General features: G+C 52.1%; 1 protein-coding gene across 4 annotated transcripts; it reads left to right on the top strand.

Moving 5' to 3' along the window:
• The first annotated feature begins 43 nt into the window (after positions 1–43).
• On the top strand, positions 44–14,773 carry Clk3 (CDC like kinase 3). 4 transcript variants are annotated; one of them, XM_055622412.1, is made up of 13 exons: positions 44–731; positions 4,003–4,154; positions 4,778–4,994; positions 7,190–7,286; positions 7,563–7,629; positions 10,094–10,210; positions 11,015–11,181; positions 12,124–12,218; positions 12,314–12,443; positions 12,798–12,880; positions 13,285–13,364; positions 13,636–13,726; positions 14,362–14,773. In XM_055622412.1, the coding sequence occupies exons 1-13, from the start codon at positions 282–284 to the stop codon at positions 14,536–14,538; spliced, it is 1,923 nt and encodes a 640-aa protein (XP_055478387.1). In that variant the 5' UTR covers positions 44–281; the 3' UTR covers positions 14,539–14,773. The 4 variants fall into 4 exon arrangements, with proteins under 4 accessions (XP_055478387.1, XP_055478390.1, XP_055478389.1 ...); XM_055622415.1 differs by having other exon boundaries at positions 341–364; XM_055622414.1 differs by lacking the exon at positions 44–731 and adding an exon at positions 750–768.
• The last annotated feature ends 44 nt before the right edge of the window (positions 14,774–14,817 follow it).

Genomic DNA, 14,817 nt, shown 5'->3' with positions numbered 1-14,817 from the left:
CCACCGTGCTGATTGACAGCAAGACGCTCTGAGGCGTCCAAGGGAAGGGGACGTCCTCTCCGTCAGACCCCACCGCCGAGGCTCGGGGAATCCTCCCGGAGACTGCCCGGCCAGCTCGAGCGAGGTGGGGCGTGGCGCCAAGACTTTCAAAAACCCCGCACAGGCCGAGAGCAGAATGTGTCGTCCGCTTCTTGCGCGCAAGCGGAGTCGCGCCCGCCTTCATCTGCCCGGGCGCAGCGACCGCCTTCATCTCTAGCGCCCTCCCGGGCCCCGGGAGAACAATGCCGGTCCTCTCCGCGCGCAGGAAGAGGCTGGCGAGCGCGGCCGGGCCGCGGCGGCGGAGCAGACCCAGCCTGGCAGTCCGGTGGGTTCCTCCTTTCGGCCCAGAGCCGGCCTCAGACCGCGGTCGCGGCCGCGCACCGATGCGGCCGCGGGGGCCTGCGTGCACCACAGCGCGGCGAGGGGTGGGCCGCGGCCCGAGGCTGCTCCCGGGACCTCCCGGGAGAGGCCTCCACGGCTGCGGCCCCGACCCCGGCAGGGCAGGCAGGTCCCCCAGAGTCTGCGAGTTGGGGGCTAGAGCGGCCAGGCCTCTGGGTCGGGTCGAGCCCGGGCGGCTGACGGCTGCGTCACGTGAGGGGGCGGTGCTGCCACGGGCGGAGGCCGGAGCCGGAAGCGGAAGAGGCGCTCGGAGTGGGGAGTGGGGCCTAGCCGCAGCCGGAGCCTGGGAGACGGTGAGTGTGGGCCCGAGCCCGCGGCCGGGTGGCCGGGGTGAGTCGGGGGGGACGGGCCAGCTGGTACGGGGACCTCGGCTGCCGGGCGGGTCTCGGCGTGTACCTGTTTCCCTCTTCGGCCCACGTCAGGCCGCGGTCCCGACCTCTCACCCCTGACCCGCCGCTTCTCTCCCGGAGGGCGGTCACTGCAGACCCCTGTTCTGGTTCCCGCGGTGCTGGAGGCGGAGCCCCAGCAGCCTCCTAGTCGGCTGGGAGGATCCACTTTGGGGCCCGCGCGGGTCCACAGGCTGGGGTCGTGTCCGACCTAGGCTATCTATCCTGGAAAGGCTTTCCCTGTCCCGGGCTCGAGGCTTAGCCCGCAAACCTACTCCGCGCGCCGCCTGGAGTTTGATTCTGGCCCAGGCTGGCCTTCCCTCTGGTCGCCGGGTCTTCCCTTGGCGGTTACGGGGAACGGGGCTTTGAGATCCCTGGGATCCGGGCGGAAGGAAGGGACTCGAGTGTGGGCCGCCGGCCCCCTCGGTGTTTTGTTATGATGGAACCACTCCGTCCCGGAGAATGGGCCAGACCAAGCCGGGAGTACAAATGTCCAGGCTGCTCCTCGGTCCGGTCGGGAGCCTCTATGCTTTAGTTCCGGGTGCGGGTGCCCTGATGCTAGGGTGGGAATTGCCTGAGTCTGGCCCCCGTCGAGGCGGAGTTGGCGGCCTTCCAGCTTCCCTCCTCCGTGCCCTTGAAAAGGAGGAGCGTTTTGCCCGGTGGCAGCCGCAGCTTGCGAGGTGGCAGGTTTGAGGTTGCAGCGGTGGGGCACTGCCAGCCAAAAATAACCATGGGTCGCTTGGGCGGCAGGAATCTGGGAGGGCAGCCGCTAACCTGGCTGGCTGCTCTTGTCAGCCCGGTTCTCTAGCCAGGAACAGCAAATGAGAAGCCAGCCAGGCCTGTCCTCAGAGAAAAGCTGGCATCCTTCGCTTGGTTTCATTGGTCATATTGCCTTTTTCTTCATTGTGCAGAGCGGAGCCTCCCAAAGAATAATTGTGGCTCTTTAATTTTAAAAAGCTTCTCTGCTGAGGTCTCAGGGAATCAGGGAATTTGTGAGAAATAAGCTCAAAAGTCCTGGCTGAGAAGCTGACCTGGGACGCCTGGTATTTCCCGGGTTTTCACAGGTTTTCACCTGCCCGGGATGTGTTGCCTCTACGGGGTACTTCATGGCCGTCATATTTGGCCATCTGTGTCAGTCTGGGAGGTGTTATCTTCATTTTCCAGGCATGGCAACTGAGGTCTCCAGTGACTTGTATAAGGCCACAGGGCCAGTAAGCGGCAGCACTGGGATTCAGTTCAAGATTTTCTGCCAAAACTTCCAACCTGATCCCTTGGAAGGAATTATAAATTAAGGCATTCAGCATCGTCCTGAGTATTTCCCGGAACTTTCTCAGTGCTAATGAAAGGTTGTCTTTAGTACTTACCTGGGCTAGGCTTTTGACTTTATAGGGCAGACATATTTCTTACAGAGCCTCTAAGAGGTTATTGTTCCTTTGTTTTAAGAGGAGGCTGAAGTTCAGAGTGGTTTAATAACTTGCCCAGAGGCAAACAGTGAGGTGGCAGTGCTGTGGATCAGGTTGGCATTTGACTCTGCAGCTGTGACTTTCCACTCAAGTGGACATGTGGTTACAGAAGTCTTCTAGGTCCCAGGAGGAAAACTTTGGAGTGCTGTGGATTAGATGCTCTGCCTGCCTGGTGAGGTGGTCAGGACCACCCTTGCCTTGTGGGGAGATACGTGCCCTGGCCAGTAGGATGTCTTGGGTCAATTGGTGAGACATGAGATACTGCTTTCAGTCCATAGCTTGAGCACTTGCCGTTAGATAATGGGGGTGGGGAAACATTTAGATGATTGGGAAAAACAAATTACTGCTTTTATGTAGTCTTTATCTCCAAGGATTTCTGGGTGCCCAGACTTTTCAGAAGGAGGGTTGCTATTGGAAAGATGGCAGTGCTTTTTTTATGGTCGCCAGAGGTTTTGATCAATTGGCCTTCCCATCCTGCTCATACACATATAGCTATTTCATCTTTGGATTCTGCTGGTGAGATGGTGCAGCCTTGATGGATTGGTTTAAAAGTTGCTTGGCCAGGCAAGCCTAGGACTGTGCAAGACCAGAGGTTGGGTGTAAGCAAGTGAAGGCTTGGAAAGCAAACAAGCTGTGCTCTCTGCCTGGCCATCTGGTGGAGAAAATGTGAAGGGGTTGGATACCGGTAAAAACAGGGTGCCAGCCTCATGGAGCCATCTTTCTCAATTGGTTGTTGATCCAGCTTGGGAGTCTCCTGTATTGGATCTAAGTCCTCAATGGCTAAAGAACACTTTTCCTCCTTCTCAATGTAAACCTGGAGCCACCTCTTGGCATCTCTAGAGAAAGGGCATAGGGGAGAGTGCTGGAGCAGGGGGAGCTAGAAGGGTGGCAGTGATGTTGGTAGAAGGTAGAGCACCTGCCATGGGACTGTAGTTGGTCTGAGGGCATTAAAATGTGCACCAGACAAGAAGCTTACATTCCCTGAGGGTTGTGGCACCTTCCTAGGCTGAGACCGTGGATAGGTCATTAAGGGCTGGGCAGGCCCTCAGGGGCCCAGCTTTGCTCAAGTGTTAGTGTTCTCCTCCCTGACTTTGAGTGTTGAACTTCTTTTGAGTTGAGTCCAGTTTATTGCTTTAGCCAGGCAAGTTTCAGTTTAGTACATTGGCTTTATGCCACCAGTTCATTGGCTTCTGGCTTCTAGAACATTTAGGTTATGGGATCCCATAAGCAAGAAGAAATTGAGCAAAACTTTCTAGTTACCTTGTTTTGTTTTTTTTTTTTTACCAGAGCTGAGGACCGAACCCAGGGCCTTGCGCTTGCTAGGCAAGCGCTCTACCACTGAGCTAAATCCCCAACCCCGAGCAAAACTTTCTTTTCCTCCTGTTTTTGGCATTTCTGTGGCAGTGCTCAGCATCCCCCTATATCTACTTCTGTATCCACATGTGACTTAAATAGTTCAAGTGTTTGGGGCCCTAGGCCATACTGGGAAGGCAGCTGTTTGTTTATTCACTGGCAAAGGAGGGAGTTACCCATTGTCTGCTTTTCTGTAACTGTGACCTCAGAGTTCTGTTTTACTTCATAAACCCTTGGGAGGGGCTACCCTTAAATAGAACAATGGGCCTCTTCTTCAGGAGCACCTGGCTGCACCAGGCAGCCCTGTGGCTGAAAGCAGTGAGCTGCGTGTTGAGCAGGGCTTTCTCTTTCTTGTGGCCTAGATGCATCATTGTAAGCGATACCGTTCCCCAGAGCCAGACCCATACCTGAGCTACCGCTGGAAGAGGAGGCGGTCTTACAGTCGGGAGCATGAAGGTCGACTACGATACCCATCCCGAAGGGAGCCTCCCCCACGGAGATCACGGTCCAGAAGGTGAGTGGGATCTGGGTTAGAGGGAAAAACTTCTTTCCTCAGCTAGCTGAGCAAAATGGCCCAGAGGCCCTGTTGGTTTCTGGTTCTTTTAGATGACTGCTTCTGCCCAGCTGCCCATAGATTCTTGCTCTGACCTCTTCGGGATCCCTGCGCATCCTACTTCTATTTCCTAGCCTCAGTGGAAGCTACAATTCTTTCTTTGTCACAGAGTGATGATTCTCCCGCTGTATTTTCTAGGCCAGTACTCTACCCCTGAGCCTTCCTCAGTGGGAAAGAGGAACATTGCCCTAGCCTTAGAAAGACTGGTCCCAAGTCCTGTCTGATTCCCCAGACCAAAGTTGCACTTGTACCATGCTGGTCAACTCTGGCACTGTTGGAGCCCTTTCCCTGTGCCCACTTTCCTCTTCTTCTTCCTCTCTGTTGTGGCACTGGACTGATGCTGGTCATTACCCAAGGCTCTGGAGAATAAGGTTGATACCTTTGCACCTTCTCCTCCCCTCTTCACTTCCCCTCAGCCAGGATGCTTCAGCTCTAACAGGCTTTCCTTGAGAGCCTTTGCAGAGGCCCTGCCAAAGGCCTCTGGCTGGTAGGGAAAGACTCATGTCGTTAACCCCTCTTGGCAGCCATGATCGCCTACCCTACCAGCGGAGATATCGGGAACACCGTGACAGCGACACATATCGGTGTGAAGAGCGGAGCCCATCCTTTGGAGAGGACTGCTATGGGTCTTCACGGTCTCGACATCGGAGACGGTCAAGAGAGAGGGGCCCATACCGTACCCGCAAGCATGCCCACCATTGTCACAAACGCCGAACCAGGTCTTGTAGCAGCGCCTCCTCGGTGAGTGGTGGCCAGAGTGTGCTAGCAGGGGCCTAAAGGCCTCATCTCTTTCTTGTCTTCTCTCAGGCTGGCTGGTCTGGGTGAGTACTGGCAGCCCTGTGCACATACACCACTGTGTGTGCACACGTGTGTGTGTGTGTGTGTGTGTGTGTGTGTGTGTGTGTGTTTGAGAGTGTGTATATGTGTGCAAGATTTTGTGTGTGTGTGTGTGTGTGTGTGTGTGTGTCATGTGGTACAGGACTGAGCAAGGATGTTAAGCCCTCCATCTTCTGGCCCCTTCCCAGTGGCAACTACAGGGGCTCTGGCTCCGGCGTTGGCTGGTTTCCAGCCTATCTGTGTCTACCCACTGTTCCAGACACAGGCTACATGGTACACATGACTGGGACACACTTCTCAGAGATCATACTAAGATTGTTGGTTTGTGGTTTGGGGCTATATGACCTGGTCTTTTTCATATCAGGTCTTGTCCCCTTCATCCCTCCACACAGTAGGTAAATGCTTTGACAAATGTGGACTTGACCACCTCTGCAGCCTCATCTCCACAGCCTTCCTCTCTCAAAGGACCGGAGTCTGCATTACCTGATAAAAAAAAGGATACTTTCCCAGTCAGTTTTCTTTTTCTTTTTTAAATGCTAGGATTCTAACCCAGGATGCATACATACTAGGCAAGTGCTCTACCACTGAACTGTATCACCCCAGCCCCCATGCCTCCTCTTTGTTTTTGAAAGTCTTGTTATGTATTCCAGGCTGGCCTAAAACTCGTGATTCTTTTGCCTCTACTTCCTGAGTGCTAGGCACCACTGCCTGGCTTCCTAGCCCTTTCTTTTTTTGATATTGTTCTTGAATTTCTGTGTTCAACCTTCCAAGTTGCTGGTCTGTAAGAGCATATTACTTTGCCCTGTCAGTCAGCTCAGCTTGGGAGCTTCCAATCTGACCTCCAGCCAGGCTGTCTTCCACCATGTTCCTTATAGGTGGGGGTGCTTGTCTTGAGATATTGCGTGATGGCCTCCCAGGCCTCACCTTGTTGCAGGCCACTTAAAGAGTAGAGGTTGGCCAGCACTCTAGGGTGGTGCGCTGCACAGACCAAGAGCCCACCCTGGACTCAAGTCCATGGAAAGAGAAAGTCACTTGTGTGTTTCTGAGGCTACGTGCTGCCTTCTCTTCTTCCTATTTGCTTTCCCATGTTGTCCTCCTGCTGGCCAAGAGGCCTCTGAATAGTAGTGGTGGGTTCAGTGGAATTATCTTCTCTGCCCAGTGCTCTGTGATTTGAGTGGTATGGGTTGAAGGTTGATTCTTGCAGGTGAATCCAGCATTGGCCTGTGGCCTCACACAGTGCCACATGCTGCCACTGGGTGGCAGTACAAGTCTGGTGTTCTGCTTATATTTGGTGCCCTCTGTCGTTGTGGGATGGGTCTGGCTTTTGAGTGGCACAAGTCCTAAGGCCAGGTCAGGAGCTGGCTTGGGGCCTGAAGGTCGGCTGGCTCAAAGGATCTCAGCCAGGCTCATTTCCTGCTGGAGTCTGGTGGCAGGAGGGCTGCTGGCAGAAGGCTGTTTCTGGTAGTTGGTTAAGTCTGGCCAAGGATGTCATGTGGGGGCAGGTAGTAGCTTGGTTCTACGTGGCAGCTGTTGAGCATGTTGTAAGGCTGTGTGGGCGAGCAGAGGCAGGCAAGGACAGGCTGAGCATACTGTTGCTGCTGAAGCCAGGGTAGCCCTCCAAACCAGTCCAGAAGGTTGGACCCAGGTTGGCCAGCTGCCTTTTTTTGCGCCGGTCACTCGTGCGTCTTCAGCTCTGGCCAAAGTTATGGGAGGGTCAGGGAGGGGGAGATTCAGAAGAGGAGGGAGTCAGGGCTGTGGCTGTACTTGGGGCCTGGCCCCTCTGTGTCAGAGGCAGGACATCTTTCTGAGCATTTGTGGCACTCTTCTTAGAGATAATGTCCGAGTTTTCTTACATACCTGTAGCTGTTTTTGCTTTTCTGTTTTGAAGTCAGTTTGTGTCTTGACGTGTCCCTTGCAATATCCCTATCGTTATATATGCTGTGTGCCTTATGAAATGCTGGGATCTGGAAAATCCAACCAACCAACCCACCGGCTCCTCACCGTCTCCACCTCTGCCTTTGACTGACACCTCAATCTGTCAATCGGAACCGCCTACCATGCGATTGGTCGGATGGCGTTTCGGGGGGCGGTGCATGCAGAGAAGCCAACAGAGCAGTAAGCGCAGCAGCCGGAGTGTGGAAGATGACAAGGAGGGCCACCTGGTGTGCCGGATCGGCGATTGGCTCCAAGAGCGATGTACAGCCACCTTTCGTAAAACTTTACCTCTCTACTTTCTACCCCCCTTGTTAGATGAGACCTCTCCTGCGTGGAGGGGCCTCTAGTGCGCGTGGCGCCTTAGTGGGGCCACCAGTAATTGCCTGAATGACACAGACACTAGCAACTTCTGTTTTAAAGAGTGTAGCAGTGAGCAAGAACCTTTGTTGTTTTTGAGGATTTGAATGCTGTGAACTTGCAGGAGCTGCCAGCCTCCCGCCCTCCGGACTCTCATGCCCAGCTTCTTCTCTCTCGCAGATGAGATCGTGGGGAACCTGGGTGAAGGCACCTTTGGCAAGGTGGTGGAGTGCTTGGACCATGCCAGGTGAGCATGCTGGGCAGCACAGCCAGCTCTGTGTGCGAACATCCTTGGAAGAGCTAGTGCAGCTCTATTTGGAGCGTAGCACCACTGCTGGTTATGTGTGTGGGGTTTGCTGATGTCATGAAATAAGGGAGAAATTCTTGGGATTTGACAAGCACGTGACATCCCTGCCCAAGAATTTGTGGTTAGTGTGTGCCTCTGCCCTAAATCCCTACTTCAGGCTGTGGCATTGGATATTAGGACAGGGCCAAAGGCCTGTCTTCTCTGTGGCCTGGAGCTGCACCCCATGAGCTTTTGGAGATTTTTAGCTAGGCCTCATCCATTTTTCTAATTTCTTGGGCTGAGAAAAAGATAAAAGGTCCTGGGAACCTTTAAGGAATTCAAAGGGAGTCAGTACAGGGAGTCAGTACAGAGACAGTGGAGGTAAAATTCAGCTGTGCTCGCAGTCCTGGTAAAGGGCTTCCTTTGGAATGAGTTACACCTGTGTTAAAAGACATACCAGCTGATTGCAGTGGCACACTTGAGAGGCAGAGGCAGGCAGATCTCTGTGAGTCCAAAGCCAGCCAAGGCTGTTATACAGAGAAACAAAACAAAAACAAAAAGATAAGAGTGGGGAGGGACCTTTTTTCAGAAGTCTGAAGTAGTGGCCTCTCCTTGGCCAGAAGGTTGCGAATGCTGCTGGCCAGGCCTGATACTGCCTTTGCCCCTCCCATGTCTGCCTCAGAAGTCCCAGCCGAGGGAACTGAGACTGTGGCCTTTCTCACCCAGTGTAGTAGATGTCGATATAGATGTATTACCTCAGATGTAATACGTGCTGAGTGAGTCCAGACTGGGGAAGACAGTACCTGTATGTGATAATCCCTCCAATTCTAACAGTATAACACCCTCTATCATTTGCCAGACTAGAGTCCTTTCTTCCTTTCCTGTCGCTGTATGTTAGGCAACCCTCAGAGGAACCACTTGTGTTCCTGCCTTAGTAACCTCTAACTGTTTTAGTGCATTAGCTACAGAGTGCTGGTGTCTTCATTTGAGCCATGCTGGTCACTGCTTCAGAGGTGAAACATGAACATGCTCTGGGGTTGGCCAAGTTACACTTCAGCCATTGATGATAGAACTGGGCCTGCTGTCCTTGGTGCTTCCACATTAAGTGAGCTGCTCAGAAAGGACCATTGGACCCAAAGTCAGCCATTCTTTCTGCCATGAGATGAGGTGCTAATGTGACTGAGAATCTTCCTCCTGCTCCCAATTTCCATTCAAATACCCCTTCATCCGTCATGACCCTAAAATGAGTATAGCGGCACATACACACTGTCTTATGACCAGATGTGGACTGGACAGATACGAGAACCTCTGACACAGGAAGACAGCTACAATGTGTGGGCTGTCCCTCTGAGTAGCTGGGAGTGGAAAATGAGCCTCTGAAGTCACTAAAGGATGGACATAGGACTTGGGAACCTTTAAGGAACTCAAAGGGAATCAGTGGAGGTAGAATTCAGCTTTGGTAGCAGCCCTAGAAGGGCTTCTTTTGGAATGAGTTTCACCTATCTTAAAGATAAGACTGCAATTTAGGAGGTAGGAGAATACCTTGTTTCAGAAGTTTGAAGTAATGACTTCTTTCTCTCCGCCTTCCGTGCTCAGGAAACCAGGGGGGAGGGGGAAGATGAGGGTTAGCAAAGAGAGCATTCTGAAGAAGTTCTCTTTGCCTGTGGGCCTATGAACTTGTTCCCAGTATCAAGGTCAACCCTTTGAGGTACCAGAGGATACCCTGATGGGCAAGGATCACCTCATTTCAGGTGTCCACTGGCACCTCAGCACTACCTCTCATTGTCAAATCTTGGCAATCTAGCCTGGCATGTTTCCTTGTCTGCTCACATCCTGCAAATGGCCTGTGAGACTGAGAGTGGATTATGGAGGGCAGAGCAACAACTGTGGAACTCATGGGAGTTCTTGGCTCTTTGTAGCTGGTGGGAAATGCTGAGGCAGTTAGATAGTTGGGGAAAGGGACCTGGATTAGGGTGTAGTATAGGGAGTGGCCCAGCCTTCAGCTGCCACCCTAACTGCTTGTTAAGCCTCATACTGCCCAGGTCAAGAAAGTACATGGTTAAGCTCTAAGTAGGGCAGCTTGGCCTACAGAATAGGCTATCAAGTAAGCTTCCAGAGACTGAGGTGAGTCAGGATTGGCCTCAGCTTCTCTGCCTGGATTCTCCCTGGGAAGGTGGGAGTTTCTGAGCTGCTAAAGGAACACGATAGCATGGAAGCCAAGACCATTCATTAGAGCTGCCAGGGGATCTTAGATGGTGAGCAGAGGTCTGGTGGTGTTCTCAGCAGGCTGGACCCTCAAGTATGAACACCATTTCATTACCTGTGGTTTATGTAGTAGGGTTTGTTTTGAGTTGCTGGTTTCAGGGAAGGGAAGAGAGCTGGGCACTTGGCTGATGAGAGCATTTGCTTCTTTCCTGGTCTACAGAGGGAAGTCACAGGTTGCCCTGAAGATCATCCGTAATGTGGGCAAGTACCGGGAGGCTGCCCGTCTAGAAATTAATGTTCTCAAGAAAATCAAGGAGAAAGACAAGGAGAATAAGTTGTGAGTGTCTGCAAGAAGTAGGAGGGGGTCACTCAATGGGGCAGCATCCTCTAGTCCCAGCTGTCTGGACCCTGGGGACTTCTCAGTGTCCTGCATGTATTTGGTACTGGTTCCTCAAAACACTCACGCAGGGAGTTTGATAGGTGTTCTTTCTGTAAAGAGCCCTTGGAGTCCAGGCTTTACCCTACCTTGCTTTGTGTTCTGAAGTACCCAGCCCTGCGTTTATGAGTTAGGGACCTCACAGGTTTGTGACACTGCTCAGACACTTAAAGAAGAGAGTTTTTCCTTGGCAGCTAGATACCAGCCAACTTCTCTACAGGCACTTAACTACAGAGCACTTCAGCAAAGGGGATGCGCCTGCCCAGGTCAAGAAGATCAGCAGTGGGCTGGAGAGATAATTCAGAGGTTAAGAGCACTAGTTGTTCTTCCAAAGGTCAAGAGTTCAATTCCCAGCAACCACATAGTAGCTCACAACCATCTATAGTGAGATCTGGTGCCCTCTTCTGGTGTGCAGGTGTACATGCAGACAGAACACTGTGTACATAATAAAGAAGTAAATCTTAAAAAGAAGTCCAGCAGTACCTGGAGACCCGTGCTGTACTGGTGCAATTCTAGCTGCCCCTTAGTAACTGTGTATGAGCTGGGATCAAAGTATAGCCCCTTCATACAACAGGAAGTATAGTTCTTGCTCACAACACATCTGTGTGATCTGAGACTTGCTTTGTATCTTGGTGTGCAAAACAGTGGCTTTATCTGGGACAAGGTGAGGCAGAGCTTACACCTCCACTTACCCTTTTCCTCCAGCCTATGTGTCCTCATGTCTGACTGGTTCAACTTCCATGGTCATATGTGCATCGCTTTTGAGCTCCTGGGCAAGAATACCTTTGAGTTCCTGAAGGAGAATAACTTCCAGCCTTATCCCCTACCACATGTCCGGCACATGGCCTACCAACTCTGTCACGCACTTAGATGTAAGTGTCCACTGGAGCATGAAATACTTTACCCTCAAAGCAGTCACCTGGTGGTCTTGCTGTCTGTCCTCCAGTATACTGTTGAACATTCTGTAAGGTCTCTGGCTGAAAAGTCCTTCTGTCTTCAGATAGGAATCTCGGTACAAGGATGGAAAAATCTGAGTTCCCTGGATGGGCCAGGCTCTTCCCCAGGTGCTTAGGAAGAAAATAGCAAAGTGCTCTAGGAGTGGTCTAGCTATTGACTCTGCTTTTACCTATATGGAAATGAGGAAAAGGTAGAAGGTGGACCTGACAGATCCTCAGGTCCTGCTATCCAGAGACCTTTCTCAGTTATCTACCAACCTTGAAAAGCAGCTTTGATGGACTTTGTACCATTGTAGGATTTATGTAGAAAGGCACCTTGGAAAGTGACAAGTGAAAGGCATAGAACTAAGATGTGTAGGGCCTGAGTTGGTGACTGGAAAAGAACCAGCAAGTAAGGGGCACAGCTCTGCAAAGGTCGAATATGTTGACTCACTCACTCCAGTGGAGAAGGGACATGCTGGAGAGTCTCTGGCTCAGGTGGGGTCACAGAATTGTGAAGATCTTACAGGCCAAGTGGGAACTTTGAAGTTGAAAAGTTAAGAGTGGTAGAAAGTGCCAGTGAAACAGATTGGAGGCAGAAGGCTTTCTTGTTCAGGGATAGCTTCATAGGCATGTGATCCCACAGTCCCCTCTGGTGCAGTGAGGCCTGTTAGTTGACACAGCTAGTCCAGAGGAAAAGGGAGTACTGATTCTGAGATGCATCTGAAGTTGTAGAATCTGTACATCTTTGCCTCTGTAGAGAATGGTAGAGGGATTTTTTGATGGAAAACATTCCTTTTGTGCCTTCTGAGGGCTTATGAGGCCGCCCCACAGAGAGCTCTTGACTAGGACCTCAGTGTTTGCTTCTCCTTCCCCTAGTTCTACATGAGAACCAACTGACCCACACAGACTTGAAGCCAGAGAACATCTTGTTTGTGAATTCTGAGTTTGAAACCCTCTACAATGAGCACAAGGTAGAACACTGACTGGGTGGGCAAGAGTATGGCCCTGCTCCAAGGTAGGTCACCTACCTGGTCAGACTGACCTAGCTGGCATGCCTTGCCTTCAGAGCTGTGAGGAGAAGTCAGTGAAGAACACCAGCATCCGAGTGGCAGACTTTGGCAGTGCCACATTTGACCATGAACATCATACCACCATTGTGGCCACCCGTCACTATCGCCCACCTGAGGTGATCCTTGGTGAGTGGCTTTATAGCCTCCAATATTGTTTACATTGGACAGCTACCAAAGTGCATAGCTGGATGTGGTGGTGTACACTTGTATTCTAAGTCCTTAGACGGTAGAGGCAGAAAAGATCAGGCCAGGCCAGCCTTGGGCAACACAAGACCCTGACTCAGTGAGGCAGGTGGTGGTAAGCAGAACCTATCAGTCTGTCATCCAGGACTAGACAATACCCGAGACACTGAGGTAGTCTTGGTCTTAGTCAGAAACAGCTTTATTAGTGGGGCTTGGGCAAGAGTTCTGCCAGCCAGAGTGACAGCTTCCTGGGGACTTGGGGTGCTGGGTCTCATGTCTTAACATCTTGGCTTACAGAGCTGGGCTGGGCACAGCCCTGTGATGTCTGGAGTATTGGCTGCATTCTCTTCGAGTACTACCGCGGCTTTACACTCTTCCAGGTATAGTACTGAGTTGGTAGGTTGGAGGGCACATGGGCAGGAAGCTCTGTGTGGTTGAGGAATTGATGTGTTCCATCCCTATAATGTGAATCTAGATTCTTAAGGGTTATAGTTGCTTAGGGAAACGAATTAAGAGAGTCTAAAGCAAGTAGGGAGGGTTTCCTCAAGGACAAGACTGGGTACAAACAGATTCTGTCTGGACAAGGACATATCATAGGCATCCTATGGCACAAAGAACCAACCTGGTGTGTAGTTAGCCAACCAGGTCCACAGCCTGGTTCCAGACCTATATGGGCTGCCACCAGGTTGGGTTTTCCTCTACTGGAGCAAGAAGAGATCTTGACCTATCAAGTAGGCAGAGGTTGGGCCTAATTCCTACTTATTCTGTCCCTGGTCTTCTGCAGACCCATGAAAACAGAGAACACTTGGTTATGATGGAGAAGATCCTAGGGCCCATCCCATCACACATGATCCACCGCACTAGGTAAGTCTGGGTCAGCAGGGTACTAGAGAATATAGCCTTTACCAAGTACTCTGTGGTTCTCTAAGCTCCTGAATAGCCTTTACTGTATGTCCCTTGAACCAGCCTGGATAAAGCTATTGCCCTGACTTACTGAGTCAGGCCCATACCTCTTTTCTGGCCCTGCCACCTGAAGTCTGACTAGGAGCTACTTTTTCCCACTTCCCCCCTGAGCCCGGACCCTAAGGGCTTTCTTACTCCTTGATTCCCTTTCTCCTCCCCATTGACTTTCCAGGAAGCAGAAATATTTCTACAAAGGGGGCCTGGTTTGGGATGAGAACAGCTCTGATGGGCGGTATGTGAAGGAGAACTGCAAACCGCTGAAGGTCAGTTTCTGGTTCCCCAAGCTCAGCTCATGCCAAGGAGACCCCAGGCACTGGGCAAACAAGCAGCAGAATCAGGATGGGTGGCCAACAGCTGCCCATCATCCCAGTTCTGTGTGAGGCAGCACCTAAGGCTACAGGGTACTGGCAGTGAGGCTTTCTGCAAGCTGTCCCTGTGGGGCCCTTAGCCCTGCCCCTGTCCACAAGGTGGCTACGAATATAATGGGGAAATACCTGGAAGAGCATGCTGTCAGATTGCTGCTTCCTGTCCCTCTCCTCAGAATTTTGGGAAGAACTAGGCAGGACTGAGGCAAGGGGGTGGGAAGACCTAGATGTGGCCAAAAGGAGGCTTGTCAACTGTAATTTGGTACCTGGACTAGTGCATTTCAGAGGTGATTTCTATACCATCAGAACTTCGCATGTGGGGTAGAGGCACCAGCCCATGAAGATCCCACCCGGTAGCCTAAGTTCTGAGCATGAAAGGAAAGGAGCGGCTGCTCTGTCTTGGAGGGCAGAAGTAGTCCTCCAAGGAGGCACCACCTCCTCAACCATCCCAGCAAGGCACCCCAGAGGCAAGGGACTGTGGTGGCCTCCCACAACCCTGCTGTCACACTGAGGTACCTTGTGTCCTTGAGCAGAGTTACATGCTCCAGGACTCCCTGGAGCACGTGCAGCTGTTTGACCTGATGAGGAGGATGTTAGAGTTCGACCCTGCTCAGCGCATCACACTGGCAGAAGCCTTGCTGCACCCCTTCTTTGCTGGCCTGACCCCCGAGGAGCGGTCCTTCCACAGCAGCCGTGACCCCAGCAGATGACAGGTGCAGGCCATCATATGAAGAGTTGGAGAGCTGGACTGGGCTGCTGGCCCCTCTTCTCCAGTCTCTCCCACTGGCCTCAGAGCCAGAGCCACCTCTGAACAGTGCAATGTGAAGGATGGCAGGAGCCTGCAAGGGATGGGGGATGTGGTGCCCAGCTGCCAGAAAGCACAGATTGGACCCAAGCTATTTATATGTTGTAAAGTTATAATAAAGTGTTTCTTACTGTTTGTAATCCCCTGGTACCAGTGTGTCCATCTCCAGGCTCCCTGCCTTCTC

The sequence above is a fragment of the Psammomys obesus genome, unplaced genomic scaffold (genome assembly GCF_907164565.1).
Source record: "Psammomys obesus unplaced genomic scaffold, mPsaObe1.curated_primary_1811, whole genome shotgun sequence".
Taxonomy (NCBI): Eukaryota; Metazoa; Chordata; class Mammalia; order Rodentia; family Muridae; genus Psammomys; species Psammomys obesus.
This window is presented reverse-complemented; position numbering and strand designations above follow the sequence as displayed.

What these genes read in the sequence shown, in the direction of transcription:
- Clk3 (XM_055622412.1), top strand. Translation starts at nt 282, where the DNA reads ATGCCGGTCCTCTCCGCGCGCAGGAAGAGGCTGGCGAGCGCGGCCGGG. An exon ending in CGGAGATCACGGTCCAGAAG is followed by an intron (nt 4,155 to 4,777) that starts GTGAGTGGGATC and finishes CCCTCTTGGCAG; the next exon opens with CCATGATCGCCTACCCTACC. An exon ending in CTTGTAGCAGCGCCTCCTCG is followed by an intron (nt 4,995 to 7,189) that starts GTGAGTGGTGGC and finishes CGGTGCATGCAG; the next exon opens with AGAAGCCAACAGAGCAGTAA.